General features: G+C 39.9%; 3 protein-coding genes across 8 annotated transcripts; 1 reads left to right on the top strand and 2 right to left on the bottom strand.

Moving 5' to 3' along the window:
- Nucleotides 1-912: 912 nt before the first annotated feature.
- nab2 (NGFI-A binding protein 2 (EGR1 binding protein 2)) lies at nt 913-8,625 on the bottom strand. 3 transcript variants are annotated; one of them, XM_067505151.1, is made up of 8 exons: nt 8,258-8,625; nt 7,943-8,047; nt 6,754-7,707; nt 6,432-6,565; nt 5,567-5,618; nt 5,325-5,439; nt 5,039-5,224; nt 913-2,613 (listed from the first exon to the last, which is right to left on the bottom strand). In XM_067505151.1, exons 3-8 carry the CDS (start codon nt 7,663-7,665, stop codon nt 2,516-2,518), a joined length of 1,497 nt encoding a protein of 498 aa, XP_067361252.1. In that variant the 5' UTR covers nt 7,666-7,707; nt 7,943-8,047; nt 8,258-8,625; the 3' UTR covers nt 913-2,515. The 3 variants fall into 3 exon arrangements, with proteins under 3 accessions (XP_067361252.1, XP_067361255.1, XP_067361254.1); XM_067505154.1 differs by having other exon boundaries at nt 8,324-8,625; XM_067505153.1 differs by having other exon boundaries at nt 7,943-8,625.
- A 1,599-nt stretch (nt 8,626-10,224) lies between these two features.
- dnajc14 (DnaJ (Hsp40) homolog, subfamily C, member 14) lies at nt 10,225-18,717 on the top strand. 3 transcript variants are annotated; one of them, XM_067503298.1, is made up of 8 exons: nt 10,231-10,360; nt 10,909-10,994; nt 11,550-12,972; nt 13,302-13,408; nt 13,752-13,871; nt 14,023-14,183; nt 14,358-14,460; nt 15,894-18,717. In XM_067503298.1, the coding sequence occupies exons 3-8, from the start codon at nt 11,755-11,757 to the stop codon at nt 16,186-16,188; spliced, it is 2,004 nt and encodes a 667-aa protein (XP_067359399.1). In that variant the 5' UTR covers nt 10,231-10,360; nt 10,909-10,994; nt 11,550-11,754; the 3' UTR covers nt 16,189-18,717. The 3 variants fall into 3 exon arrangements, with proteins under 3 accessions (XP_067359398.1, XP_067359399.1, XP_067359401.1); XM_067503297.1 differs by lacking the exon at nt 10,909-10,994 and having other exon boundaries at nt 10,225-10,360; XM_067503300.1 differs by lacking the exon at nt 10,909-10,994 and having other exon boundaries at nt 10,265-10,360; nt 11,535-12,972.
- Nucleotides 18,718-18,889: 172 nt separating this feature from the next.
- Nucleotides 18,890-24,714, bottom strand: inpp1 (inositol polyphosphate-1-phosphatase). 2 transcript variants are annotated; one of them, XM_067503306.1, is made up of 6 exons: nt 24,415-24,714; nt 23,509-23,714; nt 23,366-23,426; nt 22,611-22,811; nt 22,348-22,522; nt 18,890-21,130 (listed from the first exon to the last, which is right to left on the bottom strand). In XM_067503306.1, the coding sequence occupies exons 2-6, from the start codon at nt 23,710-23,712 to the stop codon at nt 20,635-20,637; spliced, it is 1,137 nt and encodes a 378-aa protein (XP_067359407.1). In that variant the 5' UTR covers nt 23,713-23,714; nt 24,415-24,714; the 3' UTR covers nt 18,890-20,634. The 2 variants fall into 2 exon arrangements, with proteins under 2 accessions (XP_067359407.1, XP_067359406.1); XM_067503305.1 differs by having other exon boundaries at nt 23,509-23,719; nt 24,415-24,709.

The following is a 24,714-nucleotide window of genomic DNA, read 5'->3' as shown; positions in this document are numbered from 1 at the left end:
ATTAATTAAATGAGATCACTTTGTTGATATAAGGAAGTTTTATTTGCTTTTTAAAAAAAAAATGTTGTGGGTATCATGTTGCAGTTTCTCACATCTTTAAGCCTTATTCACATTGCTGAGCAGTGAACAATGGTCACTGTGTCTATTCTGCAAATTATAAATATATATTTTTTGATAGTTTGACTTCCTAATTTAATGGATTGCTCATTATCTTTTTTATGTTCAGTCCAACATAACGCTCTTCAGATGTCTGTTGCACAGCTCTGTTTTAAGGAAAGAGCCGAGACTCACAATAGACTCAAAGATTCAACTCCCTAATTAGTGGAGCTGACAGGTGATTGATGACGACGGCTCCCTTCATCTGTTGCCACATTGAGCATTGCTCTCATGATCACAGCAAAGACAACCAAACTTGATATGATTGCCCTTGTATAATAATAATAATAATTACAAAAAAGGCAACTTTGACCAAAAACATTACCCTTAACTTATGAATTTATTTTTTTCTGGGGCTGATCCAGTAGTGGAGAAAGAGATTAACAGCCTATAGTTGTACTTTGAGCTAAAATCTAACTTGCAGTTATACCATGTTAGTTTAGACTGATAGCAGGAACAACAATGACTAATTAATAATAAACAAAATATGCGATTGTCATTTGTGACCTGATGAAAATTGAGGGGATCAGAATCATTCTTTGGAGACCATGAATCTGTGAATCTAAACAGTAGTTTTAAGATATTTCAATAAAAATATATTTCAATCGAAAAATACACACACTCACAAATATAATCTGACAAGCCACTAATTGTACATGATTTTTGATATGTCAAATCTCAATTTTAACCTTTAATAATTATGTGCCACAGGAAGTGAATAAACTGAAAATCATTTGTGCTTTTGAAATCCTACAAGTGAAGTCCTTATTGTTATCTTCAGGTCTGTAGTGTCTGTCTGAAAATTGAGCGAGGGAGTGTGTGTGTATGAGCCACAAAGACATCACTGGTACAGGTGACTCATGCTGACATTGAGGCTTGATGCAAAGCGTCAGTGCAACAAAGAAAACGACAGCAGAGGTGTTGCTGGCTATGTGACGCAGCTACTTCAGCCTTTTCCATCACTCAAGTAAAAAAAAACAAATCTTTGTGTAAAAAATGCAACATGCTGTAGCTTTTAGCAATAAAATAACATTTATTGAGATGTAACAAAATAAATAATCTTTTTTGCAACATAATAAACTGAGGAAGTTACCAATGCTCAAGACACAGGCAGGTGTTACTGATGCACAGCAAGCTACCTCACTGACATACTCTGTAATTAAGGGTACAAAGATTATCAACATAAGCCTGTCGTTTATAGGAAGTCTGAACACAATTCTACAATTCCTTAAAAGTACCAATAGTTTGAAATGACATATACAAGCTGCTGTATCAAAAGTCAAGCACCATGAGATTTCTTTCTGTAGGTCAGTTTTTTCTATTGTTCTGAAGCTTGAAAAATAAAATGAGATTAGTTACCACAATTTACCGTAAGTCTCAAAAGACAAGAAACTGTCTCTCTAAAATGGGAAAGTAAAATAAGATTCACCTTGATAATATCTAAGAGTATAGAAATCATCCCAGATACACTGCCTTAGTGGATGTTTGTGCTAAAGAGAGCATCAGCAACCCACACTCATCACCACATATTCTGAAAATGCTTTGGTCAGTGTTCTCTTGCAATATAGTTTTGAATGCATTTTCTTCAGCAGCTGTCCAATGTTACTTGTGTAACAATTTTGTACTAGGCTGTGAGGAAAGTGCAGCCGAGTTCAGAGCTCCAAAGAGCATCCTCCCTACTGAAGTGCCAGTAAGCCACACAGGAGAGCCTGCTGGTATTTGAGTCTAACACCTGGCTTCATGTGATGCCACTTAGATTAGAACTTGCTGATAAATTGTTTATAAAAGTCTCCCAAAAAAACAAAACAATTTTCCATTACGGAACTACAGGTTGTTACCCAGTCTGAAGTAAGTTAAGAGTCCATTTCCAAAGTTGCAGTGCCCCCTGCTGTGTTGATCCTCTTCTATTTAAAACTCTTGTTTCTTTTTTTTTTCTTCAACAGACAGCACTGCTCACAAAAGAATGATTCACTTAACAAAGCATCAGGTTTTTCCTGATAAAAGAACTTTTTCACTATCAGCTAAAATCAGCAGGACTAAACACCATGTGTGAAAAATAAAAGAAATGAGTGTCTTCCCTTCATATTAATAAAATTATAATAAAATTTCAAAACAGAAACATTCTGAAACTTGACCCACAATGTCAGTGTTTAAAGTCACTGCAGGTTTATGCCACTGGTAAATTCTGACGTTTACTGAATCAATCTTGTGACCAATAAAAGTCTCACAATCAGATGCTCAAGACGCCAGTGAAGAACACGTGGAAAAACCTGCTCAGCAGCAGCCTCTACTGTGCAGCTGACTGGGGTTCAGGGGCAGGCCTGAGTAAAACGAGTTCACCGATAACAGCTGATCATGTTTATTTCCCCCGGTGGTTGGAGTCATCTTTGGTGATGCAAGGGCTACTGCTCCTGCACGCTGTTACCGAGCTCCGTCTGTCCACTTTAATGTCATGATCTGTGGAGATGTAAAGTTTAGGATGAGCTTAAGAACAGTTTAATAATAAATACTACTTAAAGAACCATTGAAAAAGTTTTTTTAGGTAATGAGTTTATTAGTCTGCAGCACTCTATAATCTAATCGGAGCTAAATTAATTAAATGAAACAACTTCAGCTTTAGATGTTTTTTTATATAATTTCCTTTGTTTTGATGCTAGTGAAGGCATCACACCGACATCACATTAACTTTACATAACAGAAAAGACAGTTATTGTACTGATGTAAAGCGAGTTAAGAGTCAGTCCTCAAGACAGACCTGTGTTTCAAGATCTTTGACTAACAGTTTGGGAATTCAGCAAAACGCTCCCACATGGAGTGAAGTCATCAAGCTCTCTATGACCAGCCCAAGCTGCTCAATAACGAGACGTCTCCAGTTTTGCAGAGTTCAATGGTTTTTGAGTGGTGAGAAGATACTGATGGATCAGCACATTACAGGAACAAAATGAGGAAATTTTTGTCCACATTGTATTCTGATGTGTTGAATAAACAACACAATGTGTTTAGTCTGGCCACCACTGTGTATAGCATTTTACTGTCTGAGGCCCAAACAATCCGTTTTTATTATGTCTTTAGGAACCACAACTATTAATTCACTTTTATTTGATTCTACTAACTATGTGTTGTTTTTACAGCAACCATGTGTTTCAACAGCATGCGGCAATGTAATGATATACTGTATGAACAGAGTTATTTGTTATAAATGTTTAATAGCACATATTCAGCAATGTACAAATAAAAGCACAAGTGGTAATCAGATTGATGTTTTGGATTGTAGATTACGGCTGAGAATTATTATCTTGACGAAATAACGGAAGATGAGTTATGGCAGAAAACAGTGATGTTTAAAAGGAAGTGAGAGAAAGTTCTGATTAATGAGACAGACAGAAGTAGTAGGAAACTTATATGTGTGAGAGATGAAAAAAACACAAAGTGAGGGAGATCGACGTCAGAGATGAAACATATGTCATTTTTTGTTATTTCCGCAGTCCTTTTGGTAGAGGGAGAAGATGTATAAAAAAGACTGTGCCATTTCCCTGCCCACAGGTTTTATTTTTGTACACTGTCGCTTGGTGAGTCAATGCAACGCCCCTCCAATTACCTCCCACTTGTTCGCCCCCACGCCCCATCCATCCCGCCCTTCAGCCCACGCACCTAACACACTCTGACGTCAGTTGCTGCTCAGAGGGGGGGTCCAATTCTGCCGCCCACAGAGTACTTCCTATGCACCCCCCCTCCCCTCCCCTCCATCCCTCCCCGCCCCCACATGTCTTTGCTGGCTTCCTTCTCCTTGCTTCATCTCTTCGACTGGCTATCACAGCCCAGAACGACTCAACTTGTCTAGATCACTTGCTTTTTCCTTTCTTGTTAAAAGCTGTAATGCATCAGAAAAATGCTACAGTAACAGGGTATTAAAGAAGTGCTATAACAGTGTAAACCCCCCCCCCCCCCCCCCCCCCCCCCCCTTCCCTCCTTCTCTCACTCTTTTCCTCTATATATCATTCTCCACCTCCTTCAGTTTCCCCATCTAACTTCTACCCTCTCTAATTTACAGTCTGGTGAAGTTCAGCTGTGCATGGTGGGAGGCGTCACCTCAGAGAGATTGTGACTCACTAGAGTTCAAGCTGTAGAGCTATAAAATATTCATTGTTAGGAGAGGTTAGGGAGTCTCTGTCTGTCATTTTCAGTTCAACCCCAATATCAACTCTGTGCTTCTTTCTATTTCCAACTGTTTCAAACTGAAGCCATAGTTTGACATTTAGGAAATGTGTTCTTTCTTGCTGAGAGCAGGATGAAAGTGTGATACCATTCTCAGGTAGGAACAGTTAATCTGAAGCTAATGCATGCAGCTGGTTAGAAGACTGGCTCTGTTTGAAGATAACAAAATCTGCCTAACAATGCATCTAAAGCTCATTAATTAACATGTTTTGTCTAATTTGTCAAATCTGCACCAACACCAAAGCTCCCATCCAAAAACAGTTCAACACTTTACCTCCTGTAAAATGCTGAATTGTAATTCACAACACTTAAGTTACTTCAGCGGATAAAACCAGCGATATTTACCATAAAAACAACTGAGATAGATAAAGACAGATTTTGTTAACTTTGGGAAGGCCTCACTTACTGTGTCCTCCTGTTTGTAGCCTTTTTACTAGGTTAAGTTAACTAGCTGCTTGTCGTAGTTTCGGATCTTATGACCAACCTTGACATTTGTATCTATTTTCTGATGTAACTCTTCCCCCAGTAAAAAGGGTACAGCGTTTGTCAAAATGCAAAGTGATTCCTTAAGCTCATTGAAAGATGAGCAAACATTCCAAAACAAACACTTTTATTCTGTGTCCATATTAAGCACACATTATTGTCAAATCATTGTTAGAAATGTCACCTGTGGAGTGAGTTCCCTCTGACCCTAGGCTGATCTTGCCAGCCCGATCATGTGACACCATCCGAGCCAATCGCAGCCCCTCGTCCATTAGTGTTTGCTGTATGAGCTGGCGACTCCAGTTGGCAGGGTTGGACGTGTCGGTGTGAGGACGGGGGGATGGAGACTGGTTGCACTGTGAGCCAATGTCTACCAGAACAGACAGATCTGGGTGTAAATGCAGCCTTAAGATTTTATTGAAACAAGAAGAACGTCTGTAACTTTTTACGTTTATACATGAAGTCTTTACCGTGCGATACACTGTCGAGGCTTTCTGCTGATAAGCTGTCATCGTCTGCCCTCTGGGTCAAGCCCTCTGTGCCATCCACTCCAAGTAGTGATGACACACTCTCGGGCACAATTACCTAAAACACGTCACTGTCAGTTCAGAGCAGATGAACCACTTCAAATGTGACCAGAGCTTTGGCTACATTTACACAAAGCATCAATAGAACTCCAAATGAGCTTTATTTTCTGGGACTGAAGACTCACCTCGTGTCTCGCTCTCTTGTGGGACAACACACTGCTCTCGTCTGCATTTGTCCTAGAGCAATAAAACAATTAACCCAACTGAATGTTAGAGCTCCTTCTCAGCTTTTTTCTCCATTCTCTAAGGATGTAATCCTGTGAGAAAGCTTCTGACAAAGGAAATGCATCTTGCTTTAAGTATTGAATAAGATAAAATAAATACGTGACGATGTTTGTGCACAACAGACACAAAATCTGCTGATTTTTATTGCATTTTATCACCGAGTTCAGTTACTAAGTTAACTTTAAATAATTCCCTGAATTATGACGCTGTTAAACATGGGCACTTGAGAGACCAATTTTATATCTATTTAATTTTGATTTGTGCATTGTTGTTTATTTTGTCCAAAAAAACTGCTAATGGTTACCTTCAGAAGATAAATGAAAATGTTTTGTGCACTGACAAATGCATAATGTATCTGTGTAATTCTGTGTGGCACTGTTAACTCATTACACTACAACTACAGAGGTTGGAGTTTAATTCCCACTGTGATCTGATCCAGGTTCATTCTGAAAGAGAAGGCACTTGTGGGACGATGACTCATATAAACCACCTGGTATATGTAGAAAATGATGAATACTATAAATGTTTTTTTTTTTTTTTGCTGACGTATTATTTTATTCACATGTGGCGTATTTTAATATGACAACATTCTATCCTGAATAGATATTACGGAGGATCATATATTGTTTCTAAAATATTAAAGTATATTTATGATCCTCTAACTGACTGTCCTATAGAGGACAAGGAGCCGTCAAAACACAGTGAGTGTGTGAACTATTGGTTGCTGGAGACTAAATCAGTCTTCTCTACAGGCACCCCCCTTACCTTGCATGCTTTAGTGTGGAGGTGTAGGCACATTTTCTTGCCACCTGCCGAGCCAAAGAAAACAGCTCCACCCGTCTCAGCAGAAGGGCATTGTCGCGCATACAAAACTGGGCTGCAGCTTCATTGATGATTAACTGAGGAGGGAAAGCACTGAGTGAAGCAGGGAAGGACACTGTTCCTAATTGCTAATCTTTGTTTGAAATGTTGTTTGTATTTATTTATGATTTAAGATGACGTCTGGTTTACAATGTTAGCTGTAGGTTTGAAACACGAAGTTGCTCATTTAAAAACTTAATCATAGCTCCTTCTTTGGTGTTGTTACCTCATGATGTGTGAGCTGCTTGCCTTCTCTCCTCTTAGAGTCAAAGCGTCCATAAATGAGACTGTACTTTCGGATCTCCTCTTCCTTGTTCACATCCTGGGACCCCATTTTGAAGATGTGGCCCACAGTCTTTGCCATCTTCTTATTCATCCTCAGCAGAGTCTTTACCTCTGCTGGATCTGACCTGGGCATGGTCCTGAGAAGCCTCTCTACACTCTCCACCACCGCCCTCGCTGTCTCTTCGTCCAGCTGTCCTCCGGGCCAGGCTGACAGAGCTGCAGGGGCATAAGAAGCGGAGGGGTTTGGAGATGTTGAGGGACCGGGCGGACATGTTGACAGCAGAGGTGGGCTGGGTGGCTCCTCCTCTATTCCAGATGCAGAAGCCAAAGTGCAATTCCCATCTGGCTCTGGGCTGAGCCAGTGTGGGTCCATGGGTGACAGTTTTTCTCTGTAGTGTGTGTCAGGTGGCTGTGGGGAAGCCTGGGAGCAGGGGCTTCTTGGACTCCCACTGTGCATTGGAGTAAGACACGCTCGATCCTCTCTTTCACATGGTGATCCTGGCTGCCCGTTGCTGAGAGATTTCCGGGGACCGCCTGTTGATCCACTTGTGCCCGTCCCATCAACTTTGAACAGTGGGATTCCCCCGAGAGGAACGTTAGAGACTGGTTGACTGAAAAGGGCAGGGTTCGCAGCCCAGTCTCTGAGAGCCTTTTGCAGCCTACGCACATGCAGTGGCTTGGTGGCCATGCCAACTAGGGCCATGATCTCCAGAAACTCCTCCTCTGCCGCCTCACAAAGTTGCTGCACGTCGTCACCACCCTGCTGGATGAAGGTTTCATAATAGGCCAGCAGGTTGGCCCTCTGCAGTACCCGATAGAGCTGCAACTCCCCAAGTGTGCGTGGCAGAGACATGGCACACAGCACTGGAATGTTTAGGCAAGAGAAAGGAAAGACCTGCAGGAGGAGAAATCCAGTTTAAGTTATTTATTTACATGTAGACTGGGCCAACTGGACTACACCTATTTAAGTCCAAGTTTTAGTAAAAACGTATAAATATTGGAATTGTATCCACGCATGGGAGCAAAACTGCTTCATTACTGTACTATAAACTGTTTTCACTTTTTAAAACATCTTTTTTTATTTAAATCTCTAATATGACGAAATGATTGATAAATCAGAGATCTCTTACCCTTTTCAAGTCAGGTAGACGGATGTGCAGAGAGGACACCAGCGTAATTGTGCAAAGGTGTCTCTCCAACCAACGATGTTACAGGTCGGTACTCCCGGAGTAATACTGATCAAGACAAACAAATAAAAACTAATTTGCTAGATCAATTAGACGAAACCATGTTACATTTAGACAACACTAAACAGAAACGCTTGAATGTTTAGCGCCAGTTCACATAAAACCATCGGCTGGAGGCAAGTATTTATGAGCCAGCTGTTAGCAGAAACCCCCCCTGCTCTAAGGCGCGCCTCAATTACTGTGCTGCTCGTCTCTTACCCTGTTACCTATCGCCGAAAGCTTCCACGGCTCAGTGGTGTAGTAAATCCCCTTTGCGTATCGTACCTCGTCTGAAATCACTGGCAGCAATCCTCCTCCGGCGCACCGTATTGGTTGCTGGCTGCCTTTTTGCTGTCTGTGTGGGCTGGAGAATGACGGGGGCGGACTGCAGCACGCCATCTGACCGAAAAAGAGCCTTCCTCTCCCGGTAGAGAGGCGGCTTTCAAATTGAAGATGTGGGTGGTGGTGGAGGGGGCTTGAAATTAACCCTGTCGTCTTCAAGATTTGTCCATTATGCAGAAGATTTGGGGGGTTCCCAGAGTTTTGCCATTTGAAAGACCACCTAAACAAGTAGTCAGCACACCAACACTAGGCCTTTATAGAGAACAATCACTGATGTGACACACTGGGTTTCACTGAATAGTGTTTGTGCATTATTCTTCTCTTTTTATGTAGGAGGTAGGTGGTCGTAAATTATTCTGAGAGACCAGGTGAAACTCCAGTACTTTGCAGGTTTAAAGGAAATTTCACACAAATAAACTCCTATATGTTTTTCGAATGTCAAGCTCAAGCTCTTTATTATAGCGTTTCTGTCCATGCAAATCCAGACTCATAATAACAATATGCCTGTTTAATTTAGCACATTCAATAAATTTGCCACTTTGTGTTTTATTCAGAAGTGAATAAATGTCTGATTCTTATTATTTGTTGGGTGTTTTCTTTGTTCTTTTGTAGGCTTGCAAAACATCTCCTTTGAAACCAAGAGACTGATTTGTTGATTGGATGATTGGTGTCTGAATCATCCTGCTGGACGATGAGGGAAAGTATTGAGTCTCATTAACTGGTTGAAGTCATATTCTGTGCCTCAAGAGAATTTGCAATGTAGAGTCAGACATACTGCATGGCTGATTTGGGTGTGGGCACTTGGTTACTAGCCGTGGGAACAGTAGATTTGGAGCCTGACTTACACAGATCAGGCATAAGATTATGACCATGTGTGCGATTTTATGCAATACAATACAGTGGCTCTGCCATGAATTCTACTTTTACAAGCTTACAATTTCTTCTGATAAATTCTGTCAGAGAGGTGATAAATCTATGTGTTTATTATTAAGGTCGAAGTAGAGTTGTACTGGTGTGCATTAAATGAAGAAGGGTTCTAATGTTTTATCTTGCCCTTAATATGCCTGATTGGTGTATACTGATAGTTAGAATCTTCCTCTTCTTTTCCTTTCGGCTGTTCCCTTTCAGGGGTCACCACAGAAAATCATGTGCCTCGATCTAACCCTGTCCTCTGCATCCTCATCTCTCACACCAACTAACTTCATGTCCTCTCTCATTGCATCCATCGGTCCTTTAAAAAAAATACCCCTTAACATTAAACACAGGGTCTAATCTAAATTATGTGGACTTGTGTTGTTTACTAAAGGGTGTTTATTTTAAGGTATAGGATGGATTACTGAACAGGTCTACCAACCTCACATCTAGATGTCCAAAGGGCTCGAGGGTCTCTGGCCGAGAGGTTCTGTTTCAGGTATGTAAAGTAAAATTAACATTTCTTGTTGGGAAGTCAATCAAGCATCTACAAAGAGAGACAGAAGAACCACAAAACCACACACAATAACAAAATTACCACAGAAAAACAAAATGACCATGCAGAGATGCACAACCATTTCAAATGAAAAAATAACTGCAAGGTATGAGTACCTTAGGAGGATTGAGGGGCCTTTTACTCGTTGGTGTCCAGGGGTCTGTAATATTCTAAATAGTAAAGGGGTAATGGGTATTAACATCCTGTATGTGGTATAGTGATCAGACTGAAATTAGTAAGTAATACGGTTTACTGGACTAACTAAATATTCATGCTGTGTTGAAGCTGGTTACTAATTATCAGCTGTGCCCCGAAAACAATAGGTGGCAGTAGCGGTCGTTTGCCGTTGTGTTTGCCGATAGAAACGATTGCAGAAGAAGAAGATGGGGCGGAGGAGGAAATTGCAAGAAAGTAGGAAAGAGCAGTAGAAGAAGAATTGGCTGTGGAAAAAAAAAAACAACACGAACACTTGGCTGTCTGTTAACAAACAAGGTTACACACTTATCTGAGAGGTATATATGACATCTAGTTTGTATGATTGCAGGATGCAGTATAGTTTATTTTACGTGTGGGAGTTTTCCGGCGTACAAAACTTGCCTTAGTTTACTCGTCTAGCTCCACAGGAAGGGGAAGCAGGCGTTAATATTAGCTAGTCAGCTCGTTATACTGTTATTAGCTAACAGTTAGCTGCTCGGTGGACTGTTTGCTATGTAACACTAAATGCGTTAACCTTTAGCTGCTGTCATGTCGCTTTCTCATCATTTGAGACCATATTTAGTGGAAATACTGGCAGGTTAGCCAGTCAAAAGGCAAGCTAATTTTAGCCCCTGTAGTGCATGTCTGTCATCCTGTTGGCTGGCTCTTTCCTCATGCTAACAGCTTGACTGGCTGTTAACATTAGCCACATTTAAAACATTTGTTGTTGTTTTCAGAGTTAAATTAACATGAGCTTTATGAGACACGCAGTCCCCAATTCAGGACTGGCCACTTTCTAATGGCTGCTTTTTTCGCTTTTTATGTTTTCCAAATGGTTAGATATCTGTGACTCGTTTTTTTGTAGGTCGTTTTTGGCTAACTGAAGTGACGAACAACACAACCTTGTTTAGGAACAGCGCCTTTTATTGTCGTGATGAATTCTGAATCTATGTAAGTGTAATTGTGATAAAAATGGACTGTTAGTAGTAGCTGCAAAGAATGAAGTATAGTAAACACATTCACAATTTCTCTCTCTAAAAAAAAAGTAACATCTATGTTATGCATGCATACAAAAAAATAACTCAAAACCATTATCTTTGGGTGGTGAGATTGTTTTCAAGACCAAATGGTATATTTAAAAAATATGTAATTTTCAGTCTGTTAAATGGGTAAAAATAGTGTCTACCAGGTAATGCTCCTAAAAGCTATCCTATGAAAAATCCAAAACCTAAATAGATTTAAAACAGAGAAAAAACTGCAAATCCTCACACTGATTTATGTTTGGGTGGTGTTTTGGTGTTTTGGTGGTGTTTTTGTTTCCAGTGCATTTATTTTTCCCACAGTATCTAATTACAACCATAAAAATTAAAATAATAACTACTGGGGTGTATAAATTTAGGCAAAATCTCTTACAGCTGAGAAACTACTGTTTGCCCATCTATACTGCTCCTGTTTTGATGTAATATAAAGTACTCCTAATTTATGCTTCAGTATGTTGATTTTCAGGTACCAGGCTACTGCATACAATGTGATCTGTGAGGCCTTTGAACCCTGCAAGTGGTTGCAGATATTGAAGATCAGAGCCTGAGCCTCAGGACCCCGTGTCTGTTTGGGAGTCTGAGGAAAATGTTGCTACAGATTCTGGGTCTAGGATACCAACTTCCATGAGTTTCCATACTCATTGTACTTCAGTCAAACAGCTGTAAGGAAGATGGAGAAGGAAGCAGCTGAGAAGGAGAGGGACAGTGTTGCAGACACTGACGAGGAAACTCCTGATGGTGATTACACTACAGTAAGCACATCTAATCAGTGGGAGGCCAGACAGACCGATGACTGCCAGCAGGAGGACAAAACAGGCTATCTCAAATCTCAGGACCAGTCAAACCCAGTATCTCCACAAGATTCTGAAATTGGTGAATCAGAGTATTGTGGGTCTACAGAGACCAAAGAGGATACCGAACTGGCTTCAGATAGGTATGAGCATGACAGCAATGCAGATCAGGAGCATTCGCCAGTTATAAATCAAACAGAGGATGAAGCTGCAAAGGAGCAGCACATGAATGGAGAGTCCGGTTGGAGGAACATAGGAAGTGGAAGGCGGTGCAAACTGAGGAGTACTGGTTTAGTTTCAGAGCAGAGCAGTCAAAGTTCTTTTGCTTCTATGCAAAAAGGAAATGTTATGTCAAGCGGTGGCCGGCACAAGCAGGCCCGCAGACGTAATCAACACCACCATCAGCAGAACCGAAGCCGCAGGCGGACAGGCAAACAGCTTGTCTTAGCTTTCAAGGAGATGTTGTCAGAATCTCTCAGCTTCTGGTGCATCTCCTGTATCCACATGATGATTGAGATTATTGTTACATTAACTCATAATTGTGGAGTTGGTGTAGAGGCTGGAGGGGTGAAACTTTACAACTTTGGGCAGCAAATCCTTGTAAAAGTCACAGATATTCCAGGGATGAAGGCAGATGCTAGTCGGATTCTAAATTGGACTAAATGTACAGGAGCAGATCTGGTAGATAAAACCGTTTGGTCAGTGAAGTGGGTAAAGACAGCTGCCTTATCTTTTTTTGGACTTTGCTGTGCTTTGGTTATTCTCGGGTCCCAGTGGGCAAAAGGTGTTTTAGTCCAACTTGGTGGAGAGAGAGGAAAACGCTGTTGGACAGCTTTTCAGGAGTCACGATTTTGTAAGAGTGTGGTGTACGTGTTTGAGAGAGTCCGAAACCAATTCAGGAGAGATGGCCATTTACCACCGTCCACACCAGAGTCACCCAGCCGACCAGGGAGAGGCCAGCCAGGCCAGGAGCTAGAGAGACTGTTGGCTTTGGCTGAGGTGCCAGAGGATGAGCTTGACCCCTTTACAGTGCTTGGTGTTGAGGTGCACGCCACAGAGGCTGAGCTGAAAAAGGCGTACAGACAGCTGGCTGTCCAGGTTTGTATGAAATGCCATAGCCAAGTAAATAGTGAAATGTGTTTATACAGATCAGCCATAACAATAATACCACCTGGTACTTTAATGTTGAGGTGGACAGGGGTCATTCTAACGTGTTTGCAGCTACACAGCCATATACACAATAATGTCTTATACACTGTTTGTTCTAACACTCGTCAACAGCATTAAAGTTTTTAAGTGCAGACACCTGTTCACCACAACCACCAGGTTGTGGCTCTATGACTGTAATAATGACTAATAAACTGCATATGTGGCTCAAATTTTTCTGTATATTTATGCAACCCTTTTCTCTGTTCTTCCTCTTTCAGGTCCATCCAGACAAGAACAAACACCCACGAGCTGGAGAGGCGTTCAAAGTACTGAGAGCTGCCTGGGATATTGTCAGTAATCCAGAGACTCGACGAGAGTATGAGTTGTGAGTACACAGAAAATGGTTATCACAGGACAAAAGCAAAACGTTTAGCATATTTGCAAATGTGTTTTTTTAATATATTCTTTGGTACACTGATACAACGATCATTAATATTTCTGCTGTTGTAAAGTTTTAATATCGGACGAGTGGCTCTGTTATATGAAATATTTATTAAAAACTGTTGGGTAAAGGTCCCCATCAGTGGTTGCAGTCCTTGCATTATTTGAAGTGCTCTTAAGTTTAAAGAAAATGCATTTCCTGCACTTTGACCTGATGCCAACCAGTAATAGTAGATGGAAATTCTTTTATTGTTGTAACACAACCATTCTCTTTTATTGCCACACAGAAAGCGAATGGCAGCAACTGAGCTGTCAAAGTCCATGAATGAGTTCCTCACTAAACTGCAGGATGACCTGAAGGAAGCCATGAACACCATGATGTGCACCAAGTGTGAAGGCAAACATAAGTAGGTTGCTACATGCTCAACACCACCTTGTAACTGCATGAAACATCCCCTCATTCTAAAGTTTAACACTGTGCATTACACAAAGCTGATTCGTGTCTTGTGTAGCAGACTTTGACCACAGACTTGTTTCCTTTTTGACCTATTTGTGCAGGCGGTTCGAGATGGATCGTGAACCCGCTGAGGCCAGGTTCTGTGCTGAATGTAATCGTAGCCATAGTGCTGAGGAAGGCGACCTGTGGGCTGAGTCCAGCATGTTGGGTCTACGCATTACATACTTGGCCTGTATGGATGGCAAGGTTTATGATATTACAGGTAAACATTTTTTTTAATCAAGGATTATTTGCCCAGCTCACCACTATTTCTTTAGTTTACACGAGCACATACTGTATATTTAATGCACTTCTTGATACCTCTAAAGGGTTAAAGAAAAGTATTTTTAAAAGTATTTTTCTATCTGTGACCTGTTGTGATGGTGTGAATTTTCAGAGTGGGCGGGTTGTCAAAGAATAGGCATTTCTCCTGACACACACCGTGTGCCCTATCACATCTCCTTTGGTTCAAAGAACAGCAGCAATGCCACACGACACAGGTAAGTCCCCCCAGGTAAAGCTGGTGTAAAATTAGACATACATACACTATTTGAGCTAACAGGAACACAAGAAGTGCAGCTGTTTCATCCTCTCCTAATCTTTGTTGTTTACTGTTTGCTTATGATGTATTCATAATGTTTTATCTGACGGAAGGTTTTTCATTCTTTGACTTGTCTTGACTTCAACAGTGCCATGTCTGTGTCTTATTTTAGGCATGTGGTGCTTTGAATATTGTTATATAATATATATAAGTTTTAGGGTTGTTACAAAACCAAAATTTTTACCCCCTTTCTTTACACAACAGCTTCCTTTTTTACAATGTACCAGTATGTAAACATACATTACTCGCAAAAAGTTAGGGATTTTTGACTTTTGGGTGAAATTTATGGAAAATGTAAAAAGTTCATTCTACAGTCATATTTTATCATAAAAGTAGGGCATTTAAAAATTACTTGTGATAATTTCTTTATCACAAACTAAAATTGAAACAAAATCTAACAACAAAAACTGTCCATGTCTCAATAACCTTGAATTATAGTGAATTATTAGTTATCGTCTCTCAAAATGTGAACAGCATGATGAGGAGGACTGTTTAAATGCAAACTGTCATTGAACCAGAACATGTGATTCATGGATATGTTGTTTTTTTTGCAGTTAATTACCTTGTTAGAGAACAAGAGAAGTGCTGAAACATTGAACAGTGAGACACGTGCATTCAAAAGTTTAAGGAAGGTCAAAATAAGTTCACCCGTAAAGGTTAGGTGCGTTCTGAAATTTCACCCAAAAGCCGAATATTCCTAACTTGACTGTATATATGACTGTAGAATGTCTTTCCTATGTCAATATTTTTGGGTTTCTGCTGACAAAATATCTCCTCATACTGTATAACTAAAAGTCAAATTTTACCAGGATCTTGCTGTGTATAGTGTTGGAGGGGTCCCTTCTTGTGTTGGGCATTGATCTTGTAATGGTGTTATCAAAATATTAATCTACCCTTTATTTTTAAACCATCAATAATTCAATGAGATATCACAGCTTTGATGCCAGTTGACAGTCATTTATTGTGTTCATATGTTGTAAACAGTGTTTCAAATTTCAGTTATAACTGATGAAAATTTATCACTTCATGGTCATTTCTCTTTCAAAACGCACCCCGTAAACTTTATTTTAGTTTTTTGGTGGGTTTCTGTGATGGATTTAGACTATTCAGCTCTTAGTGCTTTAAAATGTAACTGACTTATGCTCTGTACAATCCCCAAACACTTTTTAAATGAAGACCGGTAGGAGAGTATGTAGCAACACACATTGGGCAAGCAAATGCTTTTTAACATGTTTTATTGACTATTACAACATTACCTCTTAAAAAAGCCGTTTCATTACATTTAAGTCTCCAGTGCAAATAATCTCTAAACTTTTAAACTTTTCTCTTCAGGACACCCTCAGAACATGCCACAGGTGGAACCAACCCTGCCGACTTGCAGGACTTCTTCAACCGCATTTTCAAAGGAGGACCTGCAAATGACATGGCTGTCAATGGGGGCTTCTTCACTTCAGGTCCACCTCATCATCATCCACCTGGTGCTGCAGCACCCCCATTCTCTTCTTCCCCAGGCCAGACAGGTTACTATATGCCGGGGGGTCACCGGCCAGAGTCGAGCGAGACGTGGGCTGAAAGTGGAAAACCACCCAGAAGGAGGAAGAAGGTCCGAAAGCCCTTCCAGAGGTGAAGTCTTGTGGCTTCTCAATGTAAGAACATATTACCACAGGGACACAATATATAATGGCCATGTTGATCTCTTGCCTGCCTGTTGGCATGACAAGATCTGACACAGAGAAGATTCATGTGGGTAAGGCTGTATTCAGATCAGCCAGAGGAGAGAGATCATGAAGACAAGCCTTGGAACTTAATATGAGTATTGAAGGAGAGCTGAAGAGGTGGCAGTGATGGTGCTCTATTTCTCATTTCACTTTATTTTTGTGTTGGTCTTTTTAGACGACTGTAGCCTTGAAAATCCGCACCAGGTTGCTGTAACAAAATATTTTCCTTTCATAATTAACTGCCAAATTCTGTAATGCATGGTTTATTCAACTGAAATGTAACACCTCAGTTCTCTCACTTTTGTTGTTCATTTTTTGTACACAGTTAATTTAAAATGTTGACTTCAGTCATTTGGAGGGGGTTGGTCTCAGTTGGACTGAATCAATATACTTGTCATGAAGAAGATAGATATCTCGGCAGCTTCACATCATTGGTATGTGGATCTATCCAGATCTGCACCCACTGTATTTCATAAAAGAATGAATCCAACCCAATCAAGCCCAAACACATCTGAACACTAAATTAAAAACAAAAAAAAAACAGCAGCAAATTTTGGAAACTTTTGTGCAGTAGCCATGTTTGTATTGGTGAGCCAACCTGAGATTGGCTAGTTTTTATACAGTTAAATCAATGTCATCATCATTGTGGTGTTGTCTGGTAGCAGACATGCAGATGAGGTTTAAAAAAAAAAAAAAAAAAAAAAACGTTATTAGACATGGCTTAGTCACATGCAGTCATGCTCCTGTGTTAGAGATCCAGTAAGACAGAAAGCATTTGCACCAGGTTCTTTATATTATTCCAAACAGACTCCTCAAAAACGTTATAAATTCTTACTGGTTTTATTGTTACGTATTAAAGATCTTTTTTAAAAGTTTAGATGCTGTCAAAGTAATTACTTTAGCAAGATTTGGCCCTGAAAACTCAAATACTCATTCATAATAGGTCATTCTTGAACTAATGGTGATATTTGTGTGGTTATTACCACATCTCCAATTACGACCCTCTCAGATTGGGTTACGCTTTTTTTTTGTTTTTGTTTTTTAAGAACCACAATTTAAAATTCAAAACGTTTTATTTTAACTCAGATGATAACAGCGTGCTGTTTTACAGGCCAGAAATGACAATACATTGTAATCACAGCACAGGTTCAAATTTAACTGCTGGATTTAATTCACTTTAAAATTGAAAGGTGACACCTTGACATTTTGAAATACTGGCCTCCTTTGAAAAGACCACAGAATAGATTTATGCTGCCCCTTTTGGATGAGTAACCACACACTTGATTTTGACCTTTTGAAAACATTTGTCACAGCTAACTGACAGTAAAATCAGTAGAATTAGAAATTATGCTAATTCCAAATTACTAAAGCAAACTTGAGCTCCATTTAAATGTGACAATTTAAAAAAATGTTTTTACTGGTGTTATTTAGTTTTGCAGTGTGTTTAAAAAAGCAGCAGTTTAAAAACATGCTCCGTGCTGCATGTATCTATGATGCTGTTCGGATCATTACTGAAATATTTTACTGTTCTGTTCAGTAAATATTAATATTCATCAAGTTCCCTCCTCTTGTTAAGTGTAATTTTTTGCCAGCTGTAATGTTATGGAAATTATTAAGCCAAGACATGCAATTTTGTATGAATGTCCCCAAGCACAGAACACATCAGAAAAAAAAGTTATGAAAGAATTTCACTCTGAGAAAGCAGAGCTTAGATGACTATCCATCCATCCGGGATCTCGGTGGCTTTTGGCAGATTGTAATTAATTAATTGATAATTAATATTATGACATTTATGAGGTCCAGGATGTGTCAACTTGTGTCTTCTTGAACACAGGTTCAAACTTCAAACTGGTTGTGGTTCAGCTTTCAAAATGTCAAAGTCACAGGTTTATAGGAAATTTAATGAAAATGTACAGCTGGTTTATGCACAATAATAAGAAATACCATGGTTATTGTTTGTTTTTGTTTTTTGTTTTGGTGTTAATTTGCACACCTCCCCTGTATTAACATCAGAGGAGTCTTAAACAGTCATCTGTGATTTAGCCTAACCAGACTCCTCCAGCTGCAGCTGAGTAGGAGGTGTAGCTTTCTAAACTCATTTGCAAATTAAAATATTATTTGGTGAAAATTGAATGTTAAATGAGTGACAAATGTTTTGGAAAAACATTTTTTGAGTTCCACAACCAACACACTCCAGTTTACCACTCTGGAGAAACACAAGTAACTAAATAATTATTTAGGACCTTGTAATACATAAAGTGGGTTTGTGTGGAGGGTTTTGATGATGGACCTCTCTTGCAAATGTTGTTTGAGTTCACTGAGGGGGGTGTTACATTTGCCACATTTCCCTTTATGTGTCCACTTGTTTTCCTCTCATACATCTCACCAGTTTCTCAGACATGGATTGAAATGCTTTAAACAAAAATGCGCCCCCCCCCCCCCCCCAAAAAAATAAATGGTTTCGTCCATTCATAGGTCGTTATAGCTTTTACGCTGAATGCCCTTCCTGCAGCAACCCTACTATTTTTATCTGGGCTCGGGATCGCCACCAGGGTGGCCCTTGGTACCCCCCCCCCACCAAACTAAAATGGCCCATCCTTTTAAATGAAATAAACTCAAAGCATCTTTGAGTAACAGATTAAAGGGATTAAACAAGTCCTGGATTTATCTTATTTTACTAAAATCAATTTGCTAAAGGAAGATTAAGGCCTGGGCAAAATGATCAGGGCTAAATTTAGATTTTTAAAGATACTGTGGTGAAGCCTAAAATATTGTGTGAAAATTTGTGAGACTTAAACAATTACAATGTGCAAATCCAAATTCAGGCATTGACCATGTAAATTCTTACCGACATTAAGGAATCCTGGATTACAAAACACTATTTAATATCTATTTAATTCCCTGTCTGGGAAACTGAATCCACCTTAAGCAGAACATGTTTGTACGCAGAATTTTCAGCTCAGTATGTTGAACGTAGCAGTTCAAAGACGAAGGAACTTATTACACTCCATTTTCTTTTCACATTTTTAACAGAATATGCAGAAGTATTGCAAAAGATATATGACAATCATCAGGGTTTCTTTTTTGTAGGGAATTACTGTATGAGGCAAGTTCCCTGGCTGGCCAACAATTTTAAAATATCACTGTTGGGTTTCATTTCCCCCGCTTTACCTTGTTTTCAAAATAAAAGATTTCATATCTGCACAATATCTGTTCTGAGCTTAGTATACATAAAACATGATTTGTAAGTTACTTAACAATTCATTTCAAAGTTAAAACATGTCAAACATATACAGTGATAAATCAAGCTTACATGTGTATATGACTAATATCTTGATAAGTATCTTCTTCAGAGCATTGTGCACATCCCTCATTTTGGCCTAATTTCACTGTTAACCCACTTATAAATGGCTCTGTTTCAGTCTTTTACCTCTTATGGCTTTTCAGTCTCGGACCTTATTAACTAATGGTGTTATGGCCATGGAAAGAGGGCTCCTTACAAGGAGTTGTTTCTGAGAGGTTCAAATTCCTGTGCGCTGCTCGGTTTAAATCTCATTCCTCTCGACTTATTGTAGCCTTTTACAGGTTAAATAGGGTGGAAAATATCAATCAATTTAGATTACTTTAAATGCAAAGAAATCCCTCGGACCAGGCAAACGTAGCCTTGTGATGCCAAATTTTCTCTCATAGCAAAATGTTCCTCAGCTGACCAGCAGTAAGCATTCTAGTTCATCCTCACTCTTTATGCAGCATGGAGACAACCTGGTACGAAACATAGCAATGTTCAATAATTATCAGGTCTGAGCTAAATAAAATTGATAGATAGTGCTTTGTCTGGAGTAGCTGCTGGGTTGAACCAACCAATTTGGATTGCCCCACCTCAACAAATCTTGTGATGGTTCACACTTCGTACTGTACATTTCCCCAGGCTGTGTGGAAAGTCCCACCCATCTGCAAAGACACAGATCAGTGGTTCCCATACGTCTTTTTGTCATAACCCCGCTAATTTAACTTTCACTAGCTAGTGACAACAACAGGAAGATGAACTTCATGTTCATTTCATATGTGGTTTACACAGGTGGTGGATTTAACTGACATTTGTGTTTTCCTACGTTTCAAAAAAATAATAATTACCGGAGTTGTAATTTTATAACCTGAATCCTATAAATATTATTTGGCCAAGACCTTAACTTTATCATGTACAATAAACACTTGGATATACAGCTCCTTAAAGATAAAACTACATTATTTATAATTAAAATACTTCATCCTTTCTGTCCTCTAAAGTAGAAAATCTGAATATTGTATATGCTTAAATAATAGCTTCAGGCTGTTCTGATTACATCAGCTTTCAACTACAGCTTTCCTTTCAAAGCCTTCATGATGGTTTGGAGCTGAGAACAGTCTCGATAGGCCACTAAGCCCCCATGGTTAGCCCAGCGGTCAGCTCCTTTACACTCAGTGTCAGGCTGGTGATAGGTCAGTTCTGTCTGGTCCTGTGCTACAGAGCTGGACTGTAGACTCTTAGTTAGGTCTACAACTCCACCTCCGAGAGCCCGGAGCAAGGCATGTGGGGCGCAGGAGTCCCATTTGAAGGTGCTGCCCTCAGATAGGACATAGACGTCTGCAAGGCCCTGAATGACACACAGGATCTTGTATCCGGCTCCAGAGGCAAACATAACCTTCTCAGGTCCACACAGAGAAGTCAGGGTGTCCTTTACTACCTGTTTCTCACTGGAGCTTAGCACCACAGAGAGACCTCGCCCCTTTTCAGATCCAAATTTAGACTGGTTCAGTGAACAGATGTTAACTTCGCCACAGGACACACCCCAGAAATGTTTCCCCCTCCAGCTGTGGAAACAGGAAAACAGTTCATATGAATACTTCAGAGGTGGCAGAGAAAACCTTGTTAGAGCAAACCAAGGGTGTCTAATTCATATTTTGAGTTAGAAAAACATTTATGAGTGAATTTATATTGGACTTGAGCTTATTGAAAAATTTTTTTTTGAAATCTTCCTTGTGTAGATGTTCACAGGGTTCAGGAGGTTTATCAAGGAGTATTTTAATCATTCAAACTCTTTCCACAATATGTTTATTGGCCTAACATGTAGGGTATCTGGTCAGGCTCATTACAAAGTGTTTTCTCACTCTCCAGACTTGAACTTCAAAGCAAAATTGAGCTTGTAATATTAATTCATTGTGAGGCTCGCAAAAGACGAGGTGAACAGTTCATGCAGTATAATTACACAAAAGGCAAAGAAAAAATGATAACTAGAAAGTAATTTCTTTCGGATAACCCTGGTTTCTTATTCATTAAGAATGTGTTGCATGCAAGACCTGCTTTGTAAATAATCAGCAAATTTAGCTGCAGATAATTTGATAAAAATTAAATAATTGTTAATAGTACCAATGTGTATCAATGCAACAGTATCAATGAGACAAGTCACATTTACTCAGAAGGTCCGATAAAGTAGGACAAATTTCAAGTTTCTCAAAGTGAAATCAAATAAATCCAACCCCCAGCTATTCCTTTAAGGGGATTTTCACCTTCTCGAGTTCCCTTTTTATTTATGCAACAATGTTCTGGTCAGTGAGTGATGTTCCAGGTACATCAGCTTGTGATTTCCGAAGTACTTCATGGTGGATTTTGAGGTTTGCTTTGGATCACTGTCCTTGTTTAGAAGTAAGCCTTTACCTGTCTTTACTGTCTGCTGGACATTTGCATCCAGATATTTTATTTCCTGCTATCTATACAGGGTTTCCTATCACTGGCTGCCAGAATATTTTCAGCCCCTGGATATGACATTTTGCAGGGAATCTTTTTCCAAAGAACTTTTTAACATCATCAGTCTACAGGACATGTTTCCAAAACAACTCTGGTTTATCCAAATGTAGGTTTGCAGACTTATTATATTCTAATATTGGCACGAGCTTTTATAATATTAAGCTCTGTGATAAAGTTGCAGGTAAGATTTTCTAAAGAGCCCTCTGTTGACTTTAATTGTGAGTCAGTGGTGCAGAATGTAATCAGAACAGATGAGAAGAAGAAAAGTGTGTTGATAACATACCCTCTACCAGCAGGGTCTCTGTAGTTGAATGGCTGGTTGATGACACCCATGACAGGCTTTCCTGTGCTCCGGAGGTAAACCCCAATCAGAACCAAAGCACAGTGCAGACCTGAAGGACACAAGTGGCTGTCCTCTAGCACTTCCTCTCTCCCCTCTATGTACTGGCTGGTGGCATCTTTATTAAATGCAACAGAGACAAACAGTTCAGCTCTGTTACAGCTTCTGGATAAATTCAAAGGAGCAGAGAGGGAACAGCTTTTCACCTATGGGGTCGATCCAGATGCCGAGCTCAGAGGGGCTCAGGGGAACCGTCAAACCATCTGTGCTGGTGTCAATGGTCGCCGGGTTTTGGTGGATAGTTCGGGCTAGGAGAGATGCGGCTGCGTGATTCCCATCCAGCACTGTGGCCAGCAGCGCCGCGGTCTGCTCCTCTGTACTACACACAGTGACTGTCACGCTCTCTCCTGGTGTCAGACAGAGTCAGTGAGGATGCTTTGATTACTTTATAACAAATGACTTTAAATATTTACACAATGCAATGAGCAGCACATCTAAATATTTGGAGAGTGACACATGGATAAGTTCCTTTTATGTTCTGATTATTTTAGATCAAAGATGACAGTTACAGTGAGGCACAAGTACTATATCATTGGGACAAGTGTATTTTTAGCAACTCTAGCATTTAGTCTTCCCCTAATCTGAATTTATTTTCTGGAATTCTTAGGGCATTTGTTCAAATTGTACTGTAGGGGTGTACATTTCCCAAAGTTGCAATCTATCAAATGCCAAGCACTTGACACGTAGTAACTCTGGCAATGAATTCTGAGGGGCTGCAAATCTGAATGACAGCTTATGCAGAAAACTGTTGCAGTGATAAAGGGATTATCTGCAAGCTATAATATTCCAATGAATGAACCTGCTTGGCCTAAATCAAATATTTCATGCAAGTGTTTGTATATGCAGTATGGAGGGTGCAAGAACATGCATTATTATGGAAATGATTATTGTGTAAACTTACCAAGCCCATTTTCAAATTTGTTTGACTCCTCTCCCTGAATGAAGTCGAGCATTTCAGGGAACTGCGCAAGAGATGAGACAGACATTAATTAAAGTGTAATGCACTGTCTGCTTTGTTTTATACAGTCCATACTGACATCTCACCTGAGCACCAACATCATGTCTGATCATTTCCTGGATCACCACGTCTGCAAGCGTCTTGAAGTCCTGGACAAACTTCTTGTTCTTGTCATCTCCGGTTTTCTCTTGCACAAGGAGCTGAAAGAGAGTTGCCTCCTGCCTGCACACTCGAGCCACATTGGCTGCTTTCTCTGCCACCTGCAGCAGCAGCCTCAGCAGATCAGCCATGTCTGAACTTTGGAGAAGAAGAAGGGATTTTCATCAACACAGAGATGGAAAGTGTGCGTGTGTGTTTTGTGTGTGTGTGTGAGAGAGAGAGTGAGAGAGAGAGAGAGAGAGAGAGAATGAGGTAGGTCACATTTGCACATACTGAGATAATTATAGCCTCAAAATAAAAACAGAGAGCATTTTTTTTTTAATAAATGTGTTACAGGGTGGGTTGTGGTTTTAAGTATTTGCATGTGAGCCACCACACTCTGTGCTGCAGTCAAATACATGATGTATTCTGATCCTCTCTCCAAACTACCCAGTAATATCAATGTCCAAAGAATTATAGAAGACCATGCAAAACAAATGCATCACAAAACTGTGTCTTACATAATGACTTAATAATCTTTTTAAGTACTACACAGCACAGTAAGGTCTGACAGCTGAGTGCCACCTACACACTTTTGAATGCTATTAGTAATCTTAGGGTCGTAATACCTTTATGTTCTGTGGAGATGGAAAAACAAGCCAAGATATTTTTAATTTAGCTGTTTTGACTCTAACCAAATTTACTCCTGTCAGCTACTGTATAACTAATACGATCATAATATCCCGGCAGGCATGATAGTGCTTATTTTAGCTAACAAGGTGAGATTATGTAGTAGAGCAATACGAATGTCTTGAGAAAAAAGAAACACTACGGTGAAATGACTAAAAGCTTACCAAACCCAGGTTGTACACTGCTTAATTTTCTCTTGCCTGTTCGTCTCGGTATCTGTCCACCAAGTAGTCAAAACACACAGATAATTTGTAGTGGCAGGAATGAGCCAAAACGTAGAGTTGCGGTAAAAAAAATAAAAAAATTACAAAAAAGGTATTAAGCTCCCTAATTAACACCGGTTTCTGTCCGCTCTGGTTTCTTCATGTCAACGCGAGTTTCCTCTCAAGAGGAAGGGCTGACCGTCCTCAACATCTAGGCCGAAAGGCACAAGGTTCAGACACAAGCGCACCCGGCCCCGGCAC

Source organism: Channa argus, chromosome 5, assembly GCF_033026475.1.
Source record: "Channa argus isolate prfri chromosome 5, Channa argus male v1.0, whole genome shotgun sequence".
In the NCBI taxonomy this organism is placed as follows: domain Eukaryota; kingdom Metazoa; phylum Chordata; class Actinopteri; order Anabantiformes; family Channidae; genus Channa; species Channa argus.
Note: the sequence above shows the minus strand (reverse complement) of the source record. Positions and strands in the feature narration are given on the sequence as shown.